At 42.1% G+C, this 25,554-nt stretch overlaps 2 protein-coding genes across 3 annotated transcripts in view; both read left to right on the plus strand.

The window, feature by feature from the left end:
- COQ10B (coenzyme Q10B) overlaps positions 1-25,554 on the plus strand; it is a 376,006-nt gene that overhangs the window by 163,915 nt on the left and 186,537 nt on the right. The gene's annotated exons all lie outside the window — the stretch shown is intronic.
- Positions 1,147-25,554, plus strand: part of PLCL1 (phospholipase C like 1 (inactive)) — a 185,870-nt gene continuing 161,462 nt past the window's right edge. Inside the window, exon 1 of one of the 2 annotated variants that reach the window (XM_083626703.1) lies at positions 1,147-1,920. In XM_083626703.1, the coding sequence (XP_083482829.1) occupies positions 1,738-1,920 (183 nt within the window). In that variant the 5' untranslated portion in view covers positions 1,147-1,737. The remainder of the gene's footprint in view (positions 1,921-25,554) is intronic. The other variant, XR_014551352.1, reaches the window with a different exon arrangement.

Consider the following 25,554-nt stretch of genomic DNA (forward strand, 5'->3'; position numbering starts at 1 on the left):
CCTGGGCGTTTGTTTACGGACTGCATGAACAAATGTCCACCAGTAAATTGGCTAAAGGTAAGATATGACATGCCCTTAATTATTTATGATAGCAATTTCCCCAGTACCTCCAGAAATATCCAACATTTTATCCCCTTTCATGTTCATGCATCGTATCTGCAGTAATTTTACAGCGCTGAGTGTTTTATTTATTTAAATAGAAAGAAACCTTGAACACTGTGTGGATTCTGGGGATAAAATATGTACTTTATACAAAATTGCATCTAACTGCGAAGTGAAAAAGAAATAAGACTCATTTCGGATCATACTCTTCCTCTTTTGTTAACTAAGTTATGTTTGGGCAGTAACCAGCATCACTGAAAATGCATTTGGTATGGTATGTTTTACAATACTGAAGGCAGAACCTATAGTAAAGTGGCCACGGGATACGGGATCTTTTTAGTGGTGGCTCCCTGGCTGTGGAACGCCCTTTCCAGAGAGCCATTTTCCAAGCGGACGTTTTTTGATGCTGTTTTGGTGCCAGGAAATGTTACCTTTCTAATTTCAAAACCCTTTAAAACGTGCGTTCCTTTTTAACTTTTGACGACTTGAGTTTTTATGCTATTATATTTGAAATCATTATGGGCTGTTAGACTCCTTAGTGATCTTGGCCTCCAGATCTCTTATGACAGGGCTGCAAACAGTGGACCTGAATGATTAAAAAGGTGGTTACTTTTTGAGAAAAGAGACATAAAACTGGGCTGTAGTTGTGGGTTTCCTGCATGAGGAAGGGAGTGGCATTATTATTATTATTAAAATTTCTATACCGCCCTTCCTGCGAGGATCACAGGGCAGTTTACAATATAAAAACACAACAAACAAAAACAACCCCCCGTCACACACACAACTTTAAAGATCACAGGCCACTTCATTAGCCAAAGGCTAATTAATGCCCTCCAACCCCGTACATTCCCGCCCCGTCGAAACCCCTCCGGCTTGGCTCTTCTGCTCCGCTCGGGAAACCTAGCGATCTCCAGAAGGGAGCGCGTTCCGCTCTCTCTGGGCCTCCCCGTTCCCGCCCCCTCGGCGCGGCGATTGGCCGAGCCGAGCGCTTCCCCTCGGCGGAGTGGTCGGGGCTGCTGCCCGTCAGCCTCCGCCTGTCAAAACACACAAGCCCCGGCCCTGTCACAACAGAAAAGAAAGAGAGCGCGCGAGTGTGTGTGTGTGTGAGGGGAGTTGAAACCGGCGGCACTTCCTGCCGGTTGGCGGCGGCGGCGGGGAGCCCGGAGATGTGCGCGCTGAAATGTGGCTTCTGAGGGGGCGGGAAATAGGGGGCGCCTCCTGGCCGTGACCGGCGCCCCCCGCGCGAGTGAATGGGTGTGAGGGAAAGAGAGAAAGAGGACGAAGAGCGCGCGCAGCAGCAAGAGAAGGAGGCGGAGTGCGCCTCTCGCCTCGCCTCACGGTTCTCCTCAGCTGCAAAACTCCCTCATTGTCCCAAGTTTAGCGCCTCCCCGCCCTGCCCTTCCCCGCTTGCGACGGAGCCCCGGCGGCTGCGGAGGGGCGCCTGAGCCCGAGCGAGTGAGCGGGGCGGCTTTTCTCCTCATATTTCCACAGAAACTGCAGCAGGCGAGCGCGACGTCTCCTTCGCGGAAACTTGCCTCAGCGGCGCTTTAGGAAGGGGGAAGAGGAGAAAAGGGGTTTTTTTATTATTATTATTCAGCCTGGCGTCCCTCGAAGTTGACGCGGCTCCGCTTCGCGATGGCAGAAGCAACCCCGGCGCCAGCGGCGGGCGAAGGCGACTCGGAGCCTTTCCCGGAGCCCGAGGCGCCCCGGAGGAGGGAGCGCAGGAGCGGGGTGTCTCTGGCCGCCGTCGCCGCCGACCCCGAAGCGATCCTCCTCGAAGCGGCCAGGGCGACCCCTCGCAGGAGCAGCATCATTAAGGTAAGGATTGGCCGCCTGAGGGTGGGTGGGTTCGTTCACACGTGACGCCCGGCGCCGCCGCGCGTGTTCAGCCGCTCGGCTCGCTCGCTGCACCCGGGATGCTGCTGCTGCTGCTAGCTCCCCAAACAAAAAATCAGCTCCTCTCCTTTTCCATCCCTCTGCGACCGGGATGTGGCTACACGTGTAACGCAGCTCCGACGAGCGCCACCCCCTTTTAATAGAAAACCATGAACCCACACAGTTTGGGGGCGCCTGTCTAGGCCACCTAAGCTGTGGCGATGTTCAGGGAAGGCTAGGAGAAATCCGGCGTGTATTTCGGTACATGCAGAGGAAGGAGATTTTTTTTGGGGGGGGGGAGAGGTAGAGATACTTCCGACTTGCTTCCTTTAAAAGTTTCTTTTCTGAGGTTCGGCTGCAAGTGGAACATGCGGAGAGGAAGGGGGCTCGGTAGTTTCTGAAAAGGAAGAGGATTGTCACAGGTGATGGATGGAGAGAGCCACCACCACCACCACCACCTCCTTTTGCTGAGGACTGGCTCACCACGTGGTCAGTTCTCTTTGTTGCAAGCAGGGAAATAGTTGAAATATAGAAGTAGAAAAAAAGAGAGGAAATTTCCCTATACAGTAGTCAGATCTACCGCTACCTGCATCCCCTCTTGCTGTGACTATTTATTGTACCAGAATAATGTGTAATCCTCTGGAATGTCTTTGGCGGGTAAGGATGATGTTGGATGACTGGTTCTTATGAACGCCATGTCAACATGTGCTGTGGTTGTTTGCTTTTCCTAACTTAGGCTTGGAAATAACAGCCAGGAGAGGAGTTCGTACTTTCCCTTTTTCCAGGGAGTAGCTACATTGCGCTTTGCTTCAATGTCGTGTGCCTGCATTTCATCCTTTGCACTGGCTTGGCCATGCTGTTTGGCAGTGGTGCTTTAAAGGGTTCTTGGAGGAGGCTGCATCTCGGATGGTTGCATTAAGCTAATTGGTTCTATCCAGGATAGCAGGAGTTACTCCAAATCAGGCATCCCTTCACGTACTGCCGCCACCCTTTTTACTGCTTATTCCTGGAAGTGCTTGGAGCAACTGCTGCGCTCCATAGTTTGATTTCAGATCTGCTTTAAATTGAATCTGCTGCTAGTGAAGCAGGTAAAATCATACGGTAACAGTACAGTAAGCCCTGCCAGCTTAACTAGGAAACCGTCAGTGAGTGTTACATTTTTTTACTCAGCAGAAAAACTTTTAGATGATGCAACACATATGGGGAATAATCAAGTGGGAGGAGCTTCTTCATTTGCTTAAATGAAGTCTGATCAAGAGGATATTTGTAGAAAAAGAATTATGGGATAAGATGCCCACAGCTTTGGCCCTGGAGTTATCCTTGATTATTGCTGTGTGCCCAGTTTTCATTGGGTACAAGGAAGGATGCTTAAGGAGCGGTAAACTAGGCTCCCAATTTTGCCCACTCAGTTGTGTAAATTTGCAAAGCAGAGACGTTCAGGTGCTTCTTCCCATCCCTGAGTTACTGAAGATTCTTCCGTTGGTTGGCTGTCCAGCCTGGGCTAGGAGCTGAACAAGCTTGGGCAGGAAATGCAGCTTATCTTTTCAGTAAGTTGCCATCAAGTGGGCTCAATTTATGTTTTAGTCAGACTATGTGCTTTCTGCGGGGGTGCGGGTGGCGCTGTGGTCTAAACCACAGAGCCTAGGGCTTGCCAAACAGAAGGCCGGCAGTTCGAATCCCTGCGACGGGGTGAGCTCCCGTTGTTCGGTCCCAGCTCCTGCCCACCTAGCAGTTCGATAGCACATCAAGTGCAAGTAGATAAATAGGTACCGCTCCGGAGGGAAGGTAAACGGCGTTTCCGTGCACTGCTCCGGTTTGCCAGAAGCAGCTTAGTCATGCTGGCCACATGACCCGGAAGCTGTCTGTGGACAAACGCCGGCTCCCTCGGCCTATAGAGTGAGATGAGCGCCGCAACCCCAGAGTCATCCGCCACTGGGCCTAATGGTCAGGGGTACCTTTACCTATGTGCTTTCTATGTAGAAACATATGTACACATTCAAGGTTCAGCCATGTATCTACAGCACTGGATAGCTCAGTTGGTTAGTGTATGGTGCTGATAACACCAAAGTTGCAGGTTCGATCCCTGTATGGGACAGCTGCATATTCCTGCACTGCCGGGGGTTGGACTAGATGATCCTCAGGGTCCCTTCCAATGTGGTCAGGACTGCATCATGCAGAGTTTACCACCAGCGCTTTAAGTTTTTCTGCATTAAAATACAGTAACTAAAGTGCTTAATCTTAAAAGATCTGTAATGGGTGTGTGTAAAACAATATAAAATCAAGAATGCACAGATAAATTAGGCAAAATGTTATGAACCAGTGTAGATAACTAAATTTATATGTCTGGCTAAGCTTGTTGAAATAAGCAGGCATCTAAAACAGTAGAGGGAGGGTGCCTGCCTTATGGTAGTAATGAAATTGGACCTTCAGACAATTTCAAACTACTAAACATAACCTTGTGTTATCTTCTGAACAGCATAGGAGTTAAGACTGGGGAGTATAAAGATTGGGGTGCACAAGTGTAGTTATTATTTTGAATTGAAGATTATATGGAAAGTGATTTTTCTTGTTTTTGTTTGGGGGAGTGACTGTACAAGGAATAGTTGCTGTGAATACTTTAAAAACAGAGTTTGAGAAAAGGGAAGTATTATGCCTGTTTTTGAGAGAGAAGCTTTATTAAGATGCTGGGGCACAGCATACAGATTGCTAAGCATTTAGTAATTGTGTTAATTGTTATTTGACAGTGGACATATGTTATGAAATTATATTAAAAGCAGAGTTCAGTTCCATAGCTTTCCCTTGCTGTAGCTATCTTGCCAGCCAGCCGCAACCATGTAAAAATCATTTGTATTTTATTTTTAAAGAGCTAGAGATCTGTATGTAAAAGAAAAAATGAAAGTGATGTATTATGAGAATGCTGTTTGTGTATGTGACCTATGATGAAACTTGCTTCTTTGGGGTGGCTCTGAAAACCACAGAAGTATATTTTTACATTACAAAACATACCTAGTGGAGGTAATAATAAGCGATTATGTGCTGACTGGGGAGGTTCTGAATTGCTAAGACTGAAATCCTGTGTATTCTGACTAGGGAGTAAGTACCAATGAAAATTGGACTTCTGGGTAAACAAAGAAATAGATTTGCCCTATATGTGGCCTTTTCTTGAGATGTGAAGTAGGGTGTCAGCAGACAGGTCATTCTTGGAGTTCAGTGGAGCATTATATTTAGAAGTGGGGAAAAATACTTTATACTCAGATGGAAGATGAGCATCTCCTAGCCCGTTTTCCTGCATGTGTTATGGTTTGTCTGCATGCGGCATGGTATGTCTGTTACTTGATTCTACATGGCTAGTATGATGACTAGAGTGCTCAGGTATGGATGTGGTTCATATCCTTGCTCAGCCCTGCTGTGGCTGACCATTCAGTGGTCTTGCAAAGCTCTCTCCCTCTAACAACTTACTGGTACTTTGTAGGGTTGTGATTGTAAGGTGCCTTGGTAGGTTGAATACACAAGACAAGAGCATTCCTTGCTGCTGCCTGCTAATTTTCTGATAAAGGTAAAGGTAAAGGGACCCCTGACCATTAGGTCCAGTCATGACCAACTCTGGGGTTGCGGCACTCATCTCGCTTTATTGGCTGAGGGAGCCAGCGTACAGCTTCCAGGTCATGTGGCCAGCATGACTAAGCCGCTTCTGGTGAACCAGAGCAGCGCACAGAAATGCTGTTTACCTTCCCGCCGGAGCGGTACCTATTTATCTACTTGCACTTTGACGTGCTTTCGAACTGCTAGGTTGGCAGGAGCAGGGACCAAGCAACGGGAGCTCATCCCGTCGCGGGGATTCGAACCACCGACCTTCTGATCAGCAAGTCCTAGGCTCTGTGGTTTAACCCACAGCGCCACTTGCTATAATTGCTAATCTGGTAGATTGTTTCCTGAAATCTGTGGATAATCTAGTCTGAGCCAGTTAATATTTTATCAAAAGTATTTAAGGGCTGCCTTTCTGAGCAGAACTGTCTCAGTGTAGCACACATAATAAAAATGCAAAAATGCAACAGTAATGCAAAAATCTAAAATTCAGGGTAATTTCTTTTTGAATCACCAAGAATAAAACACTCACTAAGCCCAAGCTATGAAAACACAACTCTCATGGTTATTTCACTGCAAAGGACAGAGCCATGGTGCCACCATGGAAAAGGCCATCTCACTTCTGCCCACTAATTTCACCTAGCTAGGTGGCGAGCAACCAAGAAAGACACCTATTAGCTTCAGTTTTTGTTTGGACCTTCAGAGCCATGTCACTGATTATGGTATTTATCATAATTATTGAACAAAATTTAAAACAACAACCCCATCAGAATGCTTGTTGCTGTTAGTCAGATTAAAGAGTACAGAGTAAGTCTGCAAACTTAACCCTACTTATCTGGGAGTAATGCCCACTGAATGACATTTGACATATTTAGATATTGCAAGGCTCAAAAATGGTATTCTGGAAGGGACATTTGATTATTATTATTAATCATATAAGAGGTGTTTGAAGCTTTTTATTACGTCTTACTCTGATGTAGTGCTACAAATGAATGGAAATGATAGAAGATGCCATGTGTCTTGCTGATTGCCATCTGCTTTGTTTCAGTAAGCTCCCCCACCCAACATGCAGGACAGAACAAACTTTGATCTGGAATTCCTTGAGTATCTTTCTGCTGCCATCTGGTTGCAATGTTTCTTCTGCTTGCTTGATCTTTTGTTATCTGTAGTTTTCTCTCTCTCTCTCCCTCCCAGTCTTAGAAGAAAAAACTGTAGGAAAGAAGGCTACTGGTTGACTTGCTGATGGTGAACGTCTTGTAAACCAGCTTTTTCTTTATTAATTTCAACGTTCATGGAGGAAGTTGTCATTCTCTATTAGTTGTGGAGTAAGTAGCATCCTCAAGGTGACCCTCTGGCATAATCCTCATTCGCTTTCATGGGCATTGTGCTGCTATGGTTTTTTCTGAAGACCTTACAAGATTGAAGCATGTTTAGCGATTATACATTTGCTCAGTTCAGCATAGTGGATTGTGCCACTTAAGGCTGCAAGAGGGAGATAGTAAATGGAAATACTTCTCTTTGACTAGATAGTTTTACAAGCGCAAGGAGGTGTTTTTTTGTTTTTTCATTTCATTTTGTTTTTAAGTGGGCTTTTAAAGCATGCTTGTGTAGTGTGCAGCTTTGTAAGCATGCACCTGGCACTTCATGGGAGTTGGAGAAGTATATTGTGGGGGGTGGGGAGAGGTGGATCAACAGAAAAATGGTGAGGGGAAGGGTTAAGTTCCTCTGAACACCCTTAACCCTCACCTTACCAAACCTTGTTGGCAATTTGTTCCAGTAATGTTTAGTGTGTAGTTTGTCTCTGACAGCGCTTGTGAATGATGCAACATCCTTTGGATGATGGACTGAGGAAGGGGTGAGACACATGGAGCTCTTAAACTTGAACAGCTATGAGTGGCAGGAAAGCTGTTCTGACTTTCAGTAGCTGGAAGGCATGTCTTCCTTGGAAAGTGATTCGAGTGCCTTGCTAATGGGCTGGTTTTCTTTGCTTCAGGAACTTCTATTCATCTCACTGACATCTTTACCCTTTAAAAGCCACCGATAACAGAGAATTTAATGCTTAATTTCATTCAGCTTGTGCTCTTATAAGATACTGTGGGTCAGGCAGTTAAGATATTTCAGATGTCTGGTTTGCAATACAAGGATGCCAGAAGGAGAGTACACGCCTGTCTTTTTCTTTTAATAAAGCAAACTTGGAATGAAGCACTGTGCACACCTCCTTGAACTAAATAAGACTTCAGAGGAAATATGCATTAGATGAGGCTGCATGTTTCTGAATGTTATTTCTATAGAGCGAATGAAATAAAAGTCACGGGGGGGGGGCCTACCTATCTAACATATTGAGAACATGAACTTCCAACTTGAAACACCAAAATGTCTCAAGAGGGACAGCCTCTCATGAATCCTTGCTCCCTTGTTCTTTTTGCAAAGTTAATCTTTTCACTGGCAGATGCTGGTGGGACTGGATATGGTAAGAACACAAGAAGAGCCCTGCTGGATCAGGCCAAAGTCCAGCATCCAGTTCCCACAGATGCCAGCCAGATGCCCATGGGAAGCCTTCACTCTCCCCACCTACAATTAGCAGCTAGACCTCCTACAGTGAAGGTAGAACATAGACATTGTGGGTAGTAGCCATTGATAGACTCACTCACCTATGAATTTGTCTCATTGTATTTTAAAGCAACCCAAGTTGTTGGTCATCACTGCATCTTGTGGAAGATAAATCCATAGTTTAAATATGTCCAAAGTCTCGTGGCCTGTATGTTGACATCGCTAAATAACCTTTCTCTATCTTACATATTGATGGGAGTTGTGGAGATGGCATAGTCCAACTTGAATGTGATCTGAGTTTGGATGAATTAATTTGGGCCCTATATTTTTTTAAAGATCCACCTTACACTTTGAATTGGGTGCATTCTGAATTGCCCATTATTAATAGAAGTGCAAGCTGGATTTCGAAGGGGTAGAGGAACCAGAGACCAAATTGCAAACATGTGCTGGATTATGGAGAGAGCTAGAGAGTTCCAGAAAAACATCTACTTCTGCTCCATTGACTATGCAAAAGCCTTTGACTGTGTTGACCACAGCAAACTATGGCAAGTTCTTAAAGAAATGAGAGTGCCTGATCACCTCATTTGTCTCCTGAGAAATCTCTATGTGGGACAAGAAGCTACAGTTAGAACTGGATATGGAACAACTGATTGGTTCATAATTGGGAAAGGAGTACGACAAGGCTTCTGTGCATTCACAGATGCTCAAAATGATGTCACACGCATGCACGGAAGCAGCGAAATGCGACCCGCTCACACGCACAGTCACATGTTACGTTTACTTCAGGATGCGAACGGGGCTCCAGAACGGATCCTGTTCGTACCCAGAGGTACCACTGTAATTGCAGTGATTAATATAAATAATATACCTGAAGGAGTGTCTCCACCCCCATCATTCAGCCCAGATACTGAGGTCCGGCTCTGAGGGCCTTCTGGCGGTTCCCTCACTGCGAGAAGCGAGGTTACAGGGAACCAGGCAGAAGACCTTCTTGGTAGTGGCGCTCACCCTATGGAATACCCTCCCACCAGATATTAAGGAAATAAAAGACATCTGAAGGCAGCCCTGTTTAGGGACGTTTTTAATGTTTGATGTTTTATTGTATTTTTAATATTTTGTTGGAAGCCACTCAGAGTGGCTGGGGAAACCCAACCAGATGGGTGGGGTATAAGTAATAATAATAATAATAATAATAATAATAATAATAATAATAATAAACAAAACTCTGCCTTTTTCTGCCTTTCATGCAGAAACTGCTTTAGTTGCCCTGATGATCTCTGTTGGGAGAGCGAGAGAGAGAGACGGTGGAAATGTGTCCATCTTAATTCTTCCTAACCTCTCAGTGATTTTTGATATCGTTGACCATGGTATCCTTCTGGAGTGGCTGTTTGAGTTAGTGGTGGGTGGCACTGTTTTACAGTGCTTCTGGTCCTACTTGGATAGTCATTTCCAGAGGATGATGTTTCAAGAGTGATCTTCGGCCCTGTGGAGCCTTCATTGTGGGGTTCATCAGGGTTTGATTTTATCCCCTATGCTGTTTAACATCTACATGAAACTGCTGAATGTTAACAAATATATATTTTTAGGATATACATTTAGGACAAAACTATAATCAGCGTTACTTGTGAAAACACCCTCATGAAATGAATATGGTGAAAACATTAATTGTACTGAAGTGAAGAAAGTAAAAGGTATATCATTTTTAACACAGTTTCCGTGTAATATTGCTTGTAATCTGTGCCAGATTACACAATAAAGGCGTGAAGGTTTGGGTGTGTTTTTTCTGCATGTTTTGGCTTTTCCTTTTAGCATAGAACTGAGGGGTAACTAACATGTAGCGCTAAACACCCTAAGTAAGGGATGAGGAACCTGTGGTCCAGATATTGTTGGACCACAACTATCACCCCAGTGATTGGTCATGCTGGCTGGTCTGATGGGAGCTGGAATCCAAAAGTATCTAGAGGCCATAGGTTCCCTATCCTGCTGTAATTTGTCTATAGTCAGTAAATTTAATTGTTTATAGCCAATGACCATCACAATACAGTATGAGCACAAATCACAAAACTATAAAATGAAACACATTGCCTGCACCAGACCAGGACAAATATACAATATCCAAAATTCAGAAACATTCCTTCTAATCAGCATCCCAGGGGTTTGTCACTTGCACTATCCAGAAAGGTTGCCTTTATCTTTCTTACCACTAATGCAAATAGTGCCACCCTGTAGCTGATGCACTTATTGACATCTGCCATCAGCCATTTAATTTTCAGATTTTCAAATCATCTGGTTGACCTAAGGCAATCTGAAAAGGGGAGATAAATTTAATTCTGGGTGAATCATACAATGGGCAATATAAAATGTAATGTACAAGCTTCTCGATAGGTCCTGATCCACATATACAAAGGTGCTCTTTTAAGGATTTGTTAGTATATCCCCAACCAGATATTAATCTATAGATAAATTAGAATTGGGGAGCCTGAATAATAATAATAATAATAATAATAATAATAATAATAATAATAATAATAATAATTTTTAAAAAAATCATACCCCACGCTCCCCGGCCAGGGCTGGGCTCAGGGCAGCTAACACCAAATATGAAATACAATAAAATGTAAAAGGAAAACAACAACAACAAACAACAAACAACAAACAACAAACAGTTAATTAAAATATGGCTTAAAATGCAGCCTCATTTTAGTAAAGGTAAAGGGTCCCCTGACCATTAGATCCAGTCACGGACGACTCTGGTATGCTCATCTGGCTTTATTGGCCGAGGGAGCCGGCGTACAGCTTCCGGGTCATGTGGCCAGCATGACTAAGCTGCTTCTGGTGAACCAGAGCAGTGCACGGAAACGCTGTTTACCTTTCCGCTGGAGCGGTACCTATTTATCTACTTGCACTTTGACGTGCTTTCGAACTGCTAGGTTGGCAGGAGCAGGGACCGAGGAACGGGAGCTCATGCCGTTGCGGGGATTCGAACTGCCGACCTTCTGATCGGCAAGCTCAAAGCTCAGTGGTTTAGACCACAGCACCACTACATTTTACTACATTTTAGTAGTAGCCCATAAATCAAGACTATAAAGGGAGGAAACGTCAGATATTCACCTGAGCTATCTATCCATGCTGGTCCTACATGGGCCAGCAAAGAAGCCAAGGGAAAATTTATATACCAAATCCCATATAAGGGGTCAGAGTGAGTCTGAGCCGAAGGCCAGGCGGAACAGCTCCATCTTGCAGGCCCTGCGGAAAGATGTCAAATCCTGCAGGGCCCTAGTCTCTTGTGACTGAGCGTTCCACCACGTTTTATTTAGCAAAATCTATATACTGCTTGATCTTTTTAATATATAAAAATGCTCTACATGGTTTACAAAAATAAAAACCTGTGGGATGTTACTGCATTACTGTGGAAAAAGATGTAGATAGGGCCATTATAGAAAATCTATATTTGCCTAAGCTATTCAGATATTTCATCATAAAAGAAGAATGTGGCCTCTTTCTATAGGAAATCTAATGTGCTTTTCCTACAGAAAGAAACCACATATTTCTTTTATGATGAAATATTTGGACAGCCTCTGCAAATTAATGTGATCATACAATGGTTGTCTAGAGAACAGTAATGAACTAAAGCAAAATTGGTCATTGTTTTCAAGTAACATTATTCTCAGTAATGAAGCATCTTAATTATGAAAATGTGGCAAAACTGATGCTCCTTTAAGAAAAGTTTATAGTCTAAATAATAAATATGCAATTGAAATTGATGTAAAAGTTGGAATTGATTTTCAGTGATGCTGATGATAAACAGGATAGCACTGGGATTTGGGAGTTGGTGGGAGGCTGTGGAAGGGGTCAGGATTGCCATAGATTCTCACAATCCACCTAAAAGCAAAACAGAAAATGCAGCACGTCATTCATAAAGAGGGATTATACTTTCCTCAAAGATTAGTTTTTAGGACTTATTTTGACTGACTGAGATTAAAGGTCAAAAGAGTCCTGCTGGATCAGGCCAAAGGTTTATCTGACCAGTTTCCTGCTTCTGTTTGGTGAACTGGGATATTGCCATCACCAGCTGCTATAAAACATAACAGATGTGCACATTTTCCAAGGTGTCTAACCATGGAAGTTATGAAATTGTTTTTTGTGGGATATGTACCTGTTGGCCAATCTTTGATGCCATTCTTCTTAGGTTGCCTTGAACAGGGAAGTAAAACAGTGGTTTCCAACTGTATGTCTTTTGCACAGGGGTCATCTGTAGCATTCTTTATGCGAAGCAAATTGGTTTTTCTCCCCATTAGAGACCATATTAGCATGGCCTCTGATTTGTGATTTAGCTCGTTACATATTCCACAGAAATTATTATGCTTCGGTAGAGCAATTACTGGGTAATGCAGATTTGAGACAGCCAGCCAAGCATGATGCCAAAGGAGCATTGCAGAACAGGGCTGACACATGCATAATATTTCAGAATCTGAATAATCACATCTTCCCAATATGTAACTAAGATGTACTATCTAAGTGCATCTGTTACTTCCTCAGTAAGTTTAAACTGAAGTTTACAAGGATGCTTCTGCAAATATGCCTTCGTTCTGGCATGCCAGAGATACAGATAATCATTAGGATGACTGGATAATCTGAATTCTTGATATGAATAATAATAATAATATAATTTTTTTATACCCCACCCATCCAGCTGGGTTTCTCTAGCCGCTACACTAGCACAGAGGCTACACCAGTCTTCCTGAGCTGCCCCTCCCATGATTTTTTTTAGAGTACAGTTCCCATCAGTAACACCCAACATTGACTGTGGGGCTGATGGGAGCTGTGGTTTAAAAACATCTGAAGGGCACAAGCCCATAGAAAGGAAAAATGGGAAAGAAGAACCAGATTTTAAAAAATGGTGTTTTAGCAGCTGGAGGAGGAGAGGACAGAGGGTGAAGAAAGAGCTGTGAATACCTTGGACCCATGGGAAGCTCAACAAACATGTTTTTTTTTTGTGTGTGTGTGCGTGCACACCCACACCCACACCCACATAGTGTGTGTCTTTGTGTGTGTAACTTTGTACAGTGGTACCTCGCAAGACAAATGCCTCGTAAGACGAAAGAGTTTTTAGTTTTTTGAGTTGCTTCGCAAGACGAATTTCCCTATGGGCTTGCTTCGCAAGACAAAAATGTCTTGCAAGTTTGTTTCCTTTTTCTTAAAACCGTTAATACCCAGGGTGCATTGCTCGAAGAGGTGCAGTTCTGTGCTTAGCAAGACGAAAAATTCGCAAGACGAAAAAACTCGCAGAACGAATTAATTTCGTCTTGCGAGGCACGACTGTATTAATGTAACATTTTTATATCTAACAGTGTATTTTTGGAATATTTGTTTCAAGTTGTCTGTTGTTGCTTAGAGATATTTTTAATATATCAAGTGGTATAGAAATTAAATAATCAAATCAAATAAAAATGGTTTAACATAAATTGAGTTATTGTTGGATTTGTCATGTTATATTTAGATATGTTTTAGTATAGAATATTCTGTATTTTAATGTTTGATGTTTTGTTGTGTTTTTATATATGCTGTAAGACTCCCAGAGTGGCTGTGGAAACCAAGCCAGATGGGCAGGATATCAATTAAAATGTTGTTGTTGTTATGATGTAGGGCTCTCCATTTTTTGTTGTTTTATTCTGAGCCATTTCAAGCAGATTTATATGGAAAAGCAGCATACAAATTTAAATAATTAATAATATTTTCTGTACTAGGGCACTATAGAATAGAATATTTCTATACTGTCGAATAATAGAATGTCAGGGCCATGTACAATTTTAACATCCCTACAACCATAAGGTTTTGAGTATCTGAATTGATTCTCTTGTCAAAACTCTGGGCTACATCCAGTGGATATTATATCTCAGATTGAGTTTCACATACCACGTACATATTGTTCACTTTCTTTGGTGGAGGAATTTACATCTGACATTTTCCATGTGTGCAGTTTTCTCTTACCACAGATGTAGAGATTGTATAGTTACTTTACACTCTGACACCATGTAGAGTTAAGAGAGACTCCATGGTGATGTGGTGATGTTCCATCTTCCCATACTCCCTGTACAGTGCCACCTCATGGCTCTTGTTTGTCCATATATATAGGTAATACCACAAATAATGGAGAGAGAGAGGTCGTTTTAAAGAGACCATTTTACCTTGGGAAGCTTTTTGAAGATGTGTCCAATTTAAATGTAACCACAAATGCTTTGGATTGGCATTTATTCCACTTCAGAAATGCCTATTTCCCACCTATGGACAAGTGTAGGTGAAGCTAGTGATGTGGGTGTTCTGTGAAATTAGAAATTAGAATTAGAAAATGTTCAGCTTGCATTGGAAAATTTTTGCATGCCCTGGGGAGTGATCATGTTTAGCTAGTATTTAGTGAACAAAGCCTTTAAAAAGTACCCCTCTTCATATTTTAACCCAGTACACCACAAACATTTGATCTGAAATATTTGGGAGGGAAAATTTAAGCACATTTAATGTGCTTTAAGTCTTACAGTGCATTTCCTTTCCATTGTTTAAATTTTAAGAATAAAAATGAAGGCACTGAGTACTATTGACACACTAATAAATTTTAGCCATCTGAAGAACTGTGCATGATCTGTTGGCTGGCATACTTGCTAGGGATAATCATCTGAAAAACATTACTGAAAACCATTAATTAAAATTTTGAAACTCCCCAGCTTGCCTATTATTGTAGTTCCAGTTGGCATTCATTCATTGTTCCTAATAAACTGGTAAAATGAAAGAAAATACACACACACACACACACACACACACACACACACACACACGAAAGTGTTCTGTCTTGAAAACAATTCTGCAGAAAAGTTTCCATCCCACATCAATGGGTGCATCCAAATGGAGTTGTTTTGATACTTTGGGGCAGACTTGTATTCAGATGTGTGTGGATAGCAATAGCCTAACTTGTGTTTACCCTGTTATATGGCAAATTCTATTTTAAGCTAAGTCAGTATTTCATCTAAGCTAACAATGTGTTTGTGGCGGTGGTCTTAAACCCATCACTTTATGTGTTTTCCATTGCCCATGAACAACAACTTTTTTTTCTTTTTTAAAGCCTATCCATTTTGCTCTGGGCATTTCAGCAGCTCTGTCCTAAATCCACATAAGCCTTCAACTACAGTACCTAAAATATGGCCTTAAGGAAATAGATGGTGAGGATTGGTTGCTCCCTGGCTTGGCTAAGAAAGATATGCATGACCTTCTTCATGCATTCCCCCCCCCCCCCCGATACAAGAAAAAGAAAAAGAGAGAGAGAAAGAAACACTGTCATATTAACAATAAAAACAGTACACCAATCCTGTCCTAAATATACATACATGCGGGTTCCGTATTTTCCTTAACCAAAAATTCACTTATCTGCACATAAAGAATTATGCATAGACTTTGCAGATTCTTTTTTTTTAAAGTCAGTCTGATAAGAGGGGACAAACTTACTTTCTCTTTCCAAAGATAAATTTTCCAGAGTCCTTGCAGGTTCACCGAGTCAGGAACTTGAAATAACTGTTCCCGTTTTGCCACAGTCCAATTTTTTTTTCACCTCATCAATTTAAGTGCTGGAACATTTGTTTTCATGCTGCAATGGCGGCACTATTTTTGGACTCCTTCAAAACTTTTGGCCGAAAGTTAGAGATGATGGGAGTTGTGATCCAACATAATCTGGAGGATAATAGGTTTTCCATTCCTGTTTCAGATGATTTAAAATACATGTTATTCATCACATGAAGTTTGTACAACCTCCAGTGGTGTGATCTGTCATCTCTAGGCAATAGATGGGGGAAGTCTTGGAAAAAATGACTAAAAACACCACTTGTATTCTCTACCCCACCATACTGATTTATTTTCAGATGTGCAGAGATGGGCATGCAGTGTAAGAGAGTGAATAAAAAGCTGGAATGGTTTGCTACTTGGACTGAAAAGAACCACAATATGGGGAAGAGCATCAAAGCAATCAATCTCTGAGGAGACTTTGCTAACTATGCATAGGTATACATTTTGGGATCGCCATGGGGTTTGAGGGGAAGATCATACTGTAGATGGAGCAACAGAGCTCCCGCATAGGACACTTATAAATAATGGGGGAAGTTTACTGAGAGCAGAGAGGTTTATAATAGGATGATCTTGAATTTCTACTTTATTACCAGCTAGTGAATCTACCATTAGCTGAGGTTTACATCCTGTCACTAGGATGTTTTTAAAAATATACTTTATCAATATTTCTATAGCCACTAATGGCTTCTTTGAGTAATTTGTCCTGTTGCCTTCACATCTAACATTAAAGCACTTAAAAACGAGCAAACACTTTCCAGCCATAAACTCTAGCAATTAATGTCTAGCAATTAATGTATATATTTTTAAAAGGCAAGTCTCATTGTTTCCCCCTTCAGCATCTCTCCCTCAGAATGTTGTTCATTTGCTCAGTATTGCAGCTATTCATATGGTCAAGGTTGCAATCCTGTTTGTCATTGTTTTGACCATAGGTAATGTACCTTGAGCATGGTTGATATGGGTGTGTCTGAGGTTATCTGCTCAATTAGCAGCCTCCCCCTCTTCCTGTTTTTGTTCTTCAGGCAGCATGAGAGAGAGAGAGACTAAAACTTATATAGCAGAAGTGAGGTACTTGTGGCCCTCAGATGTTGTTGAATTCCAGCTCCCATCAGCTCAAGCCAGCTTGGCCAATGACCCAGGGATGATTGGAGCTGTCATTCAACAATAGACTGGAAGAGCACAAGTTCCCTATCCCTGCTATAATACATACAAGCGCCACCGTGAGCAATATGGAGTCTTGCAGAGGGCATTGGATCATCCCCATCTAGACAGATGTATGTGCTTCCTACATTGGTGTCTGTTAAGGAAATACCTATTGTTCACCTATGTACTATGAGACTATACAAAAACCTAGAGAGAGGGAGGTTTTGTATAACATGAATGCATAACTGTAATCCATGTCACACTGTTAGGCTAATTTGAATGTAGTGTTCAAGGTGTTTCCCCTGCTCTTTCTGAGCGCAAAGTCCTCTCCTCACCCCTAACAGTCTGTGCACTGTTCAGTCAGCTGTGCTCCAGTGCCTCCTTGATTAAAATGACAGTTTAGCTAATGGAGTACAATGACTTCCCCTTGAATTTGTTCACTGCTGATAACCTTGGCCTTTGCAGGGCAGCGGAAACCAATGGGCCGAAGTTGACTCATTATGTTCTTTTTCCTATAACATTTGCAAATACTTTCTGCCTGTGCTGTTTATTTTGCAGCTCAACAAACCAATATGTTAAAGCATTCATGACCTATAACATCACTTACATTCCTGTAGTGCCAGCTGAATGTTAGACAGGATATATACTCTCTTAAGCATTTATTTGCCTGTGGGACATGGAGTTAAGAGTGGATGGATCCATCTCTTATAAATATATTTTGATCTAAAATATTATTTTGATGTACTTTGGCATATTTTTTGAGCTGAGAGTTGTGTAATAAAATTTGGAGAGTACAACATACGGAGGAAATTACCTTCCAATTCGCACAGTAGTTGAGGGAGTTCTGATCAGGGCAGTGCACATCGGAATTATAGGAACCATATCTCTAAAATATCCCACATGACTCTGAGTTAAAGACATGAATTCATGTGTTCTACTACTACAAGGACTATGCTATAGCTGGTTCCACCCCTCCACTTTCAGGGAGAAGCGCCATGGCACAGTAGTAGAACACTTGCTTTGTATGCAAATGGTCCTTTTTTTCAGTACTTGGCATCTTCAAGTAGGGTCAGGAATGTTTTCTGCCTGGAGAGTCGCAGTAAAGGTAAAAAAAGGTAAAGGTAAAAGACCCCTGGATGGTTTAGTCCAGTCAAATTTGACTTTGGGGTGTGGCGCTCATCTCTGCTTTCAGGCCAAGGGAGCCAGTGTTTGTCTGCAGACAGCTTTCCGGGTCATGTGGCCAGCATGATTAAACTGCTTCTGGAACAATGGGACACTGTGCCAGAGCCATGGAAGCGCCATTTACCTTTTCACTGCAGCGGTACCTATTTATCTACTCACGCTGGTGTGCTTTCAAACTGCTAGGTTGGCAGGAGCTGGGACAAAGCAACAGGAGCTCACCCCGTTGTGGGGATTCGAACTGTCAACCTTATGATTGGCAAGCCCAAGAGGCTCGGTGGTTTGGACTACAGTGCCACCTCCGTCCCTGGTAGAGTCACAGTAGACAGTTCTGAGCTTTGATGGACCAGTGATCTGATGGTATAAGGCAATTTCCTATGTTCTTATGAATGGGCTCAACTTCCCACCTGTGTCACTGCTGCCCATTCACTTGCTTGTTCCTGCTTGGCCCAATCTCTGCAACCACAGAGGAAGAGGGCAAGGCAAGTTAGGAAGTGATAGCTAGGAGGCTCTGCAGGTCACCAATCGGCCCCCTGTGGAGGTGTGGGTCTCAGCAAGAGCCTGGTGCTGCCAACCCTCACTGTAGAAACCCACCGATTTTTCGCTCTACAATTTTAGTGTAATGAAAGAGGAAAATTCTTGCCAGTTGGGCACAAACAGTAAGATCTTTCCGGCATTTCAATCCTTGATCCTGTTTGTATTAAAAAGGACTTTGCGACAACTAAAGCTTCAGTCATGAAGTATTGATTTAAAAAGACAGGTCAGTTGACTGAATGCATTTAGGAAATGCTTTGGAAATGTCATTATGTGTTTTCAGCAGAGCTAAATCACAGGTCGGGTTTAAAGGATTACATTTGCTGGCAGTAGACAAACACAAGTGAGATGTAAAAATTTCCACAGTTAGAAATTTTATTATGGGAAGTTAGTGTTAGTTGGCAGCAGGAATAATTGTCGTTGCAATCCTGTGCCCAGTTCTGCCTGTTTAATTCCACTGAAGCAAGGAAGTTTCAGCAGATGTAACTGATGAAGGCTTGTAACCTGAATTTGCATCATCTTACAATGGATTATTTCTTCTCTACTCAAACAATATTGCTGATACAAAATAAGTTTTAAAATGTTTATTGCTCTTGCGTGCCTTGGTTACCCAAGTTGTTCAGATGCACATGACTCCTTGTCTGGCAAAGCGCAAGGGAAACTAATTCTCATGTAGACATGCCCACTTCTGCTGGGTTGTCACCAGCATGAAAGCTGGCATTCTCACTATGGGACAAGCAAGAGCAACTCTCTTGTTCCCAGTACATTCCTCTTCTACTCTTTGTGCGCACAGGCACTTTTTAAAAAGTAAAGCAAATGCTCCAGCCTGTTGCGTCAAAAACCAGTGTGGGTGCAGTAGTGAAGATTGCTACAAAAAGCAGCATCAACAGGAATTCCTATATAAAAAAATTCCTTCCAGTAGCACCTTAGAGACCAACTAAGTTTGTTATTGGTATGAGCTTTTGTGTGCATGCACACTTCTTCTCATACCAATAACAAACTTAGTTGGTCTCTAAGGTGCTACTGGAAGGAATTTTTTTATTTTGTTTTGACTACGGCAGACCAACACAGCTACCTACCTGTAACAGGAATTCCTATGTGAGTCTGAAAGTTTCCTTCTCAGACAATAAGACGAGTTAGTCAAGTATTTTCATATTGTTAGGTTCTCAAATTTTTGAAGGTTCTGGAAGCTTACAGGGCAGTTTCATTTGTGTGTGTATGTTTCAGTCCTTTTAATTTACAAATGTTCACTTCTCCAAACCTAGGGTTGCCCACCCCATATGTATCAGCAACCTTGTTCTTGAATGCTTTTGTTTTGTTTCCAAACTCAAACCACCTGACTTTGCTATTAGAGGAAACATGATAATGGCTCTGCTTGTTGACAAGACAAATAATAGACTGCAGCTCAGTTGTTGTTTTAAAGAATAAGTTTCCTGTATAGAAAATGATCATGGTGAAGCCTGAGCATATGCAAATGTTAACCTCCCAAAACTGTATTTAGAGTAGCAAAGCAGAAGTCACCTGAACACAAGAACCGGCAGGATTACTGTTCAGAATTCTTTTTTCCTCTGGGGGAAATATAAGTGTTGTCGACTTGGAGTGTGTCGTTTTTGGCTGCTCCATCACTGTGAGGAGAAAAGTATTGTCGACAACATTGAACGTTGCTGGTTTATAAACACAGGGCTCTATGAAATACAGTGGTACCTCGGGTTAAGAACTTAATTCGTTCCGGAGGTCCATTCTTAACCTGAAACTGTTCTTAACCTGAGACACCACTTTAGCTAATGGGGCCTCCCGCTGCCGCTGAGCCGCACGATTTCTGTTCTCATCCTGAAGCAAGGTTCTTAACCCAAGGTACTATTTTTGGGTTAGCAGAGTCTGTAACCTGAAGCGTCTTTAACCTGAAGCATCTGTAACCCGAGGTACCACTTTAATTCTGTTGGGACTTTTTCCTGTGCTGATATTCTTTGTTGTTCTTGTCTCAGCTAAACTGTGTATAACAAATGGATAGTTAACCTGCTCAATACATAATGACAAGGTGTGATGGATTTTTTAAAAAAATAATGGGATCCCACCCCCCTCTTGGATGTAGAGGCCAATCATGATAATGGATTTTGAAAGACATGTGGTTTGTCCTCAGCAACACCTTGCAAGCTGTGCTCTGTGTTAAGTGTAAATCAGCATACAAAATGAAATGGAGCAACCAGTCATTTCACTTCTTCTAGTACAGTACAGGGTTCTTAGTGTGGTCACCTGGTGCAACTACAACAAAATGGAGTGGTTCGGAAAGTTAATGGACTTCACTCATGACTCTGGCCTGAGGAGTTTGTACTTAGGGTGTTGGTCTGGGACCCGGGAAACCAGGGTTCAATGCCTGCTCAGCCTTTGAACTCACTGGGTTACCTTGGCACAGTCTCTCAGTCTAACCTCCCTCACAAGGTTGTTGTGAGGATAAAATGTACATACCACTTTGAACTCCTTGGAGGAAAGGTGGGATATAAATGTAATAAACAAATACATGCCAGACTTTTGCTTGCCTGGATTTGTGTTCTGCTGTTTGGATTCTCCTTCATTGGAGATTGGGAGCCACCAGCCCAGGATATTGTATTAGTGAATTTCCTACATTCATAGGCGGTTGATGACCTTTGAGGTCCTTGCCAACTCGGTGATTCAACTTCTATCTTTATCCTTGCTCAGGGAAATCCATTTGACTCCTACCCTTACAATGTTTTGATAACTCCTGGAAGCTTTTTTAAATTTTGGGCAAGTTGTTTGGTTGGCTTTCCTCTCCTTTCCCTGGAACTTTTTGCCTGCTGCATTGTGTGTTATTTATTATTTTATTTTGGTTTGATCTTACTGTTTTAGTTGTATGTCATCCGCTTTTGCGCAGTTTACTTGTGAGCTGAGAAAAATGGGACATAAATATTTTAGAAAAATAAATAAGGATCCAAATATAGCCTGGCTTTATACTGATACTTCTCAATGTCATTTTCTTACCAGGAGAGAGAGGAGATAATGTGTGAAGAAAAAAAGCAGCCAGCTTGCTAAATGTGAACTGGCCCCTGTGGTTAGAAATACCCATCACTTCTGCTAGAGGTTGAAAAATCAGCATGCAAAGATGAAACAAAGTAGGGATAGAGGAACATTTTGTTTAACCTGCATTTTTAAATTAATTTACCTAATTTGCACCTCTTGGATGAAGGCAGTGTACACACCAGGGGTCAGCAACCTTTTTCAGCTGTGGGCCGGTCCACCGTCCCTCAGACCATGTGGTGGGCTGGACTATATTTGGGGAGGGGGGAAATGAATGAATTCCTATGCCCCACAAATAACCCAGAGATGCATTTTAAATAAAAGCACACATTCTACTCATGTAAAATCACGCTGATTCCTGGACCATCCATGGGCCGGATTGAGAAGGCGATTGGGCCGCATCCGGCCCACGGGCCTTAGGTTGCCTACCCCTGGTACACACCATACATTGAAAACACATTCACCAGCCTCCAAAAAAGAATCATGGGAACTCTAGTTTCCCCACAGAGCTTAACAAATTACAGTTCCCAGGAATCTTTGGGGGAAGTCATGTGCTTTAAATGCATGGTGTGTGTGCACAGATCAAGATACAGTTATCCTTTGGATTTCACAGTTCTGCCAATACAGCTATCAATATAGAAAACATAAAAAATGTGTACTTTTGGATAAACTGTACTTTGCCGTGCATGCACTGTTATATATTCAAATATACGTAACAGACTTATGAATGAATACATACTAAATTTACATGAACTGGAAATAGTCTGATCTGTGTATCTCTAAAAGGAACAATTGCTTGGTTTAAAATCCATTAATGAATTTTATCATCCCCCCTTTAAAAAATCTGTAGCTTTAGCCATGTTTCTGTCAAAAGAAAGTGTCAAAATGTTACCCAGAGGTCTGCCTTCAGTTGATTTTTCATCTGATGAAAAGCTACCCCACAAGACAAAATATTTTGGAGATAGTAGAAGCAGGCGGATTCCTAATTCAAATAAACAGTAGCTTTGTGTTATTACCTCATTGCCTCATTCACCAGAGAGTCATGAAACCTCAATATTTATAAAGACATCATACTTGAGTATTTGTTTTTCCAACCCGGTAAAATGTGAGCATGATGCCTAAGGACAAGAGCATGAATTCATCACTGTGATGAATCATTCCATTAACTTGTACATTACAATTGTGTATTTTTTAAAGCAGATTTTAGTTAGGGCTTCACCTTCTTTGTATAAATCTGTGTGACACAAGCTGGTTTCGATGACTATAAAAGGAAAACATTCTTCAAGATAGTAATGCCGTAAGTGAGCATTTGAATCGAACTAGCAGGCAATAGCTGCTGAGTCCCAAGGAAGGTGAAATCTTTATGAATGGCTGGCATGATACAAATGAGGCAAGTCTCTGAAGCTGTTTAATTACTGAGCATCTAGTTAATTCTTATATTGTGTCCCTCAGGCTAGGTTTCCTACAATACCATCTGGGATGATAAATTAGTTTCAGCCGTTAACATATAGAGCAGAGAATGCCTTGTGTCATCCTCTGGTGAGAAAATCTGTGAGTTTGTTCTTTCTCCTCCAGCTCAATATGCAAGCACTTTAAAAAGATCCCCAGAGTTTTATTCAAACAAGAATTACTCCCCTTGCCTTGGATCTAGATTTAAGGGAGGATTTTTGTCTACATAAAGACTGCAAGGCTAATCAAAATGATTTTACCTTTTGAAGGCATATTCTAGTATCTCTCCCTTCTTGTTCTTTCTTTGCTTCTTTGCCGCCATCTTCTCCTTACTCTTTTTGTTGTTAATTTGTATTACAATATATACCACTTTTCTGTCAATGTCATTGATCCTTTTGGTTATTACAACGGCAAAGACCTGCGTTCCCTTCAGTTTCGTAATGTGTATGAAAGCTCAAAGGGAAGTTTTCATTTAGCATAGATACTTTGCTTCCCTGCATTCCCCACTTCACAACTAGAAAATGGGACACAGACATTCTCAAAGTGGCTAGCAAGATGAGAATAGCAGTATAAGAACAGGAATACTTGTCAAAACATCATTGCAAAAAACAGACGAATGCGTTCTTCCCCAACTCCCATTTCCTGGCCATTTCCTGGCCCTGATTTAATAAGCAGGAAGCTTAGGTCATTTCCATATGACACTCCATAGCCTGCCTGTTCAAAAAGCTGGATTACAAGTGAGCATTACTGGCCCAGCTGCCCATATCTGATAAGGTTCTGGAGAATCAAGGTTTCATTCCATGGCTTAGGAATAGAAGCTATCTTTCATATGACCAAAGACTGCCATTGAAATTGATATCTTTCGATGAAGTTCTTACCTATAACTTTCAGCAACATTTTTTCTTAGATGTGAAGGTTTCATCCCTTCATCCTGCATTACATCACTATCCAGTAATGTATGACAAAAGGATGTCATTTCCCACGTTTTAGTGGTGAGATGGAAAAGTTGACACAGGGGTGCCATTTTCCAACAGAACCCCATGTGTGCACAAAATGCTTTGCTTATTAAATATTTGTGTGAAATCAGTGGTTAAAATCAGTGCTGTTTTGAACAGTTTAGTCTGTCATCTTGATTCAAAATAGCACCCAGTTGTATCCCAACAGAGATAATAGTGTGCTCCTTGATATAGGGAACCATCAACAAAATTTGGTTATGATGTCTTTAAAGGTAAAGGGACTCCTGACTGTTAAGTCCAGTTGCGGATGACTCTGGGGATGTGGTGCTCATCTCGCTTTACTGGCCGAGGGAGCTGGTGTTTGTCCGCAGACAGCTTCCAGGTCATGTGGCCAGCATGACTAAGCCGCTTCTGGAGAACCAGAGCAGCGCACCGAAACGGCGTTTACCTTCCCGCCGGAGCGGTACCCATTTATCTACTTGCACTTTGACGTGCTTTCGAACTCCTAGGTTGGCAGGAGCAGGGACCGAGCAATGGGAGCTCACCCTGTCGTGGGGATTCGAACCGCCGACCTTCTGATCGGCAAGCCCTAGGCTCTGTGGTTTAGACCGGAGCACCACCCGCGTCTTTAGAGGTGTCCAAATGCATAAAAACAACTTTCCAAAATATACAGTAGGACAATATATATAATATATAAGAAATAATGTATTAGCATTTGGCTAGCCAATTGGAATGGACTACAAAAGTGTGTGTCTTTCTGTGTTCTTATGTTATACTACCACATGGAAATCCTTTTTCTTGGTAGTGGCTACGCCCAACAGGATCTCTTAAGGAGTGTCACCTGTGGCTGATGCTGATAACAGGTTTAATTCCTGGTAATGGTTTAGAAACGAGAGAGAATGCATGTTATGCCTTAAAACCTAGAATGGATATGGAAGTTCTATAACTTACTGCTGGACACATAAGAAACAACAAGAAATGGATATTGCAATGTCTGAAGGTGCACAGCATTGCACACCTTTTTGTATTCCCCCAACTACAAGTGGTTGAGTCTGAACTTTATTCAGAATGAGATAACTCTGCCAATACTGACACTTGCTTTCATGTGACACAAGGGGCAAGGACAGTTCCATTTTTCAGCACTATAAAAGTGATTTTACTTCAATGATGCAAAGTTAAAATATGGCAGAATTTGCTGCTTTCTTGAACAGCAGGGGTTGAATTCTGAGTCAGATAGATTATAATTAGCTGTTTTTGTTCAGCTCAGCATGTTGATACTCCTGGGTGTCTGTCTTGGGAGAGAGCAAGTGGCTTCAGACATTATCAAAGGTGGAAATTAATTATGTGTTCTTCCACTTTTGCTGGCTGTACTAATGTCCAGAGCTGCTGAAAAAGAGGTAGTCTTTATGGCAGGAAAGAAATGGAGATGGCCAAACCAAAGTATCTTTCTGTTTTATTTCAGACTGGGAAACCAATATACAAGCAAGAAATCTAATGAAAGGCTATGTGAATCAGTTAGTCTTTCTGCAATCCTGTGTCTTTCTGC

Source organism: Podarcis filfolensis, assembly GCF_964270895.1.
Source record: "Podarcis filfolensis genome assembly, chromosome: 1".
NCBI lineage: Eukaryota > Metazoa > Chordata > Lepidosauria > Squamata > Lacertidae > Podarcis > Podarcis filfolensis.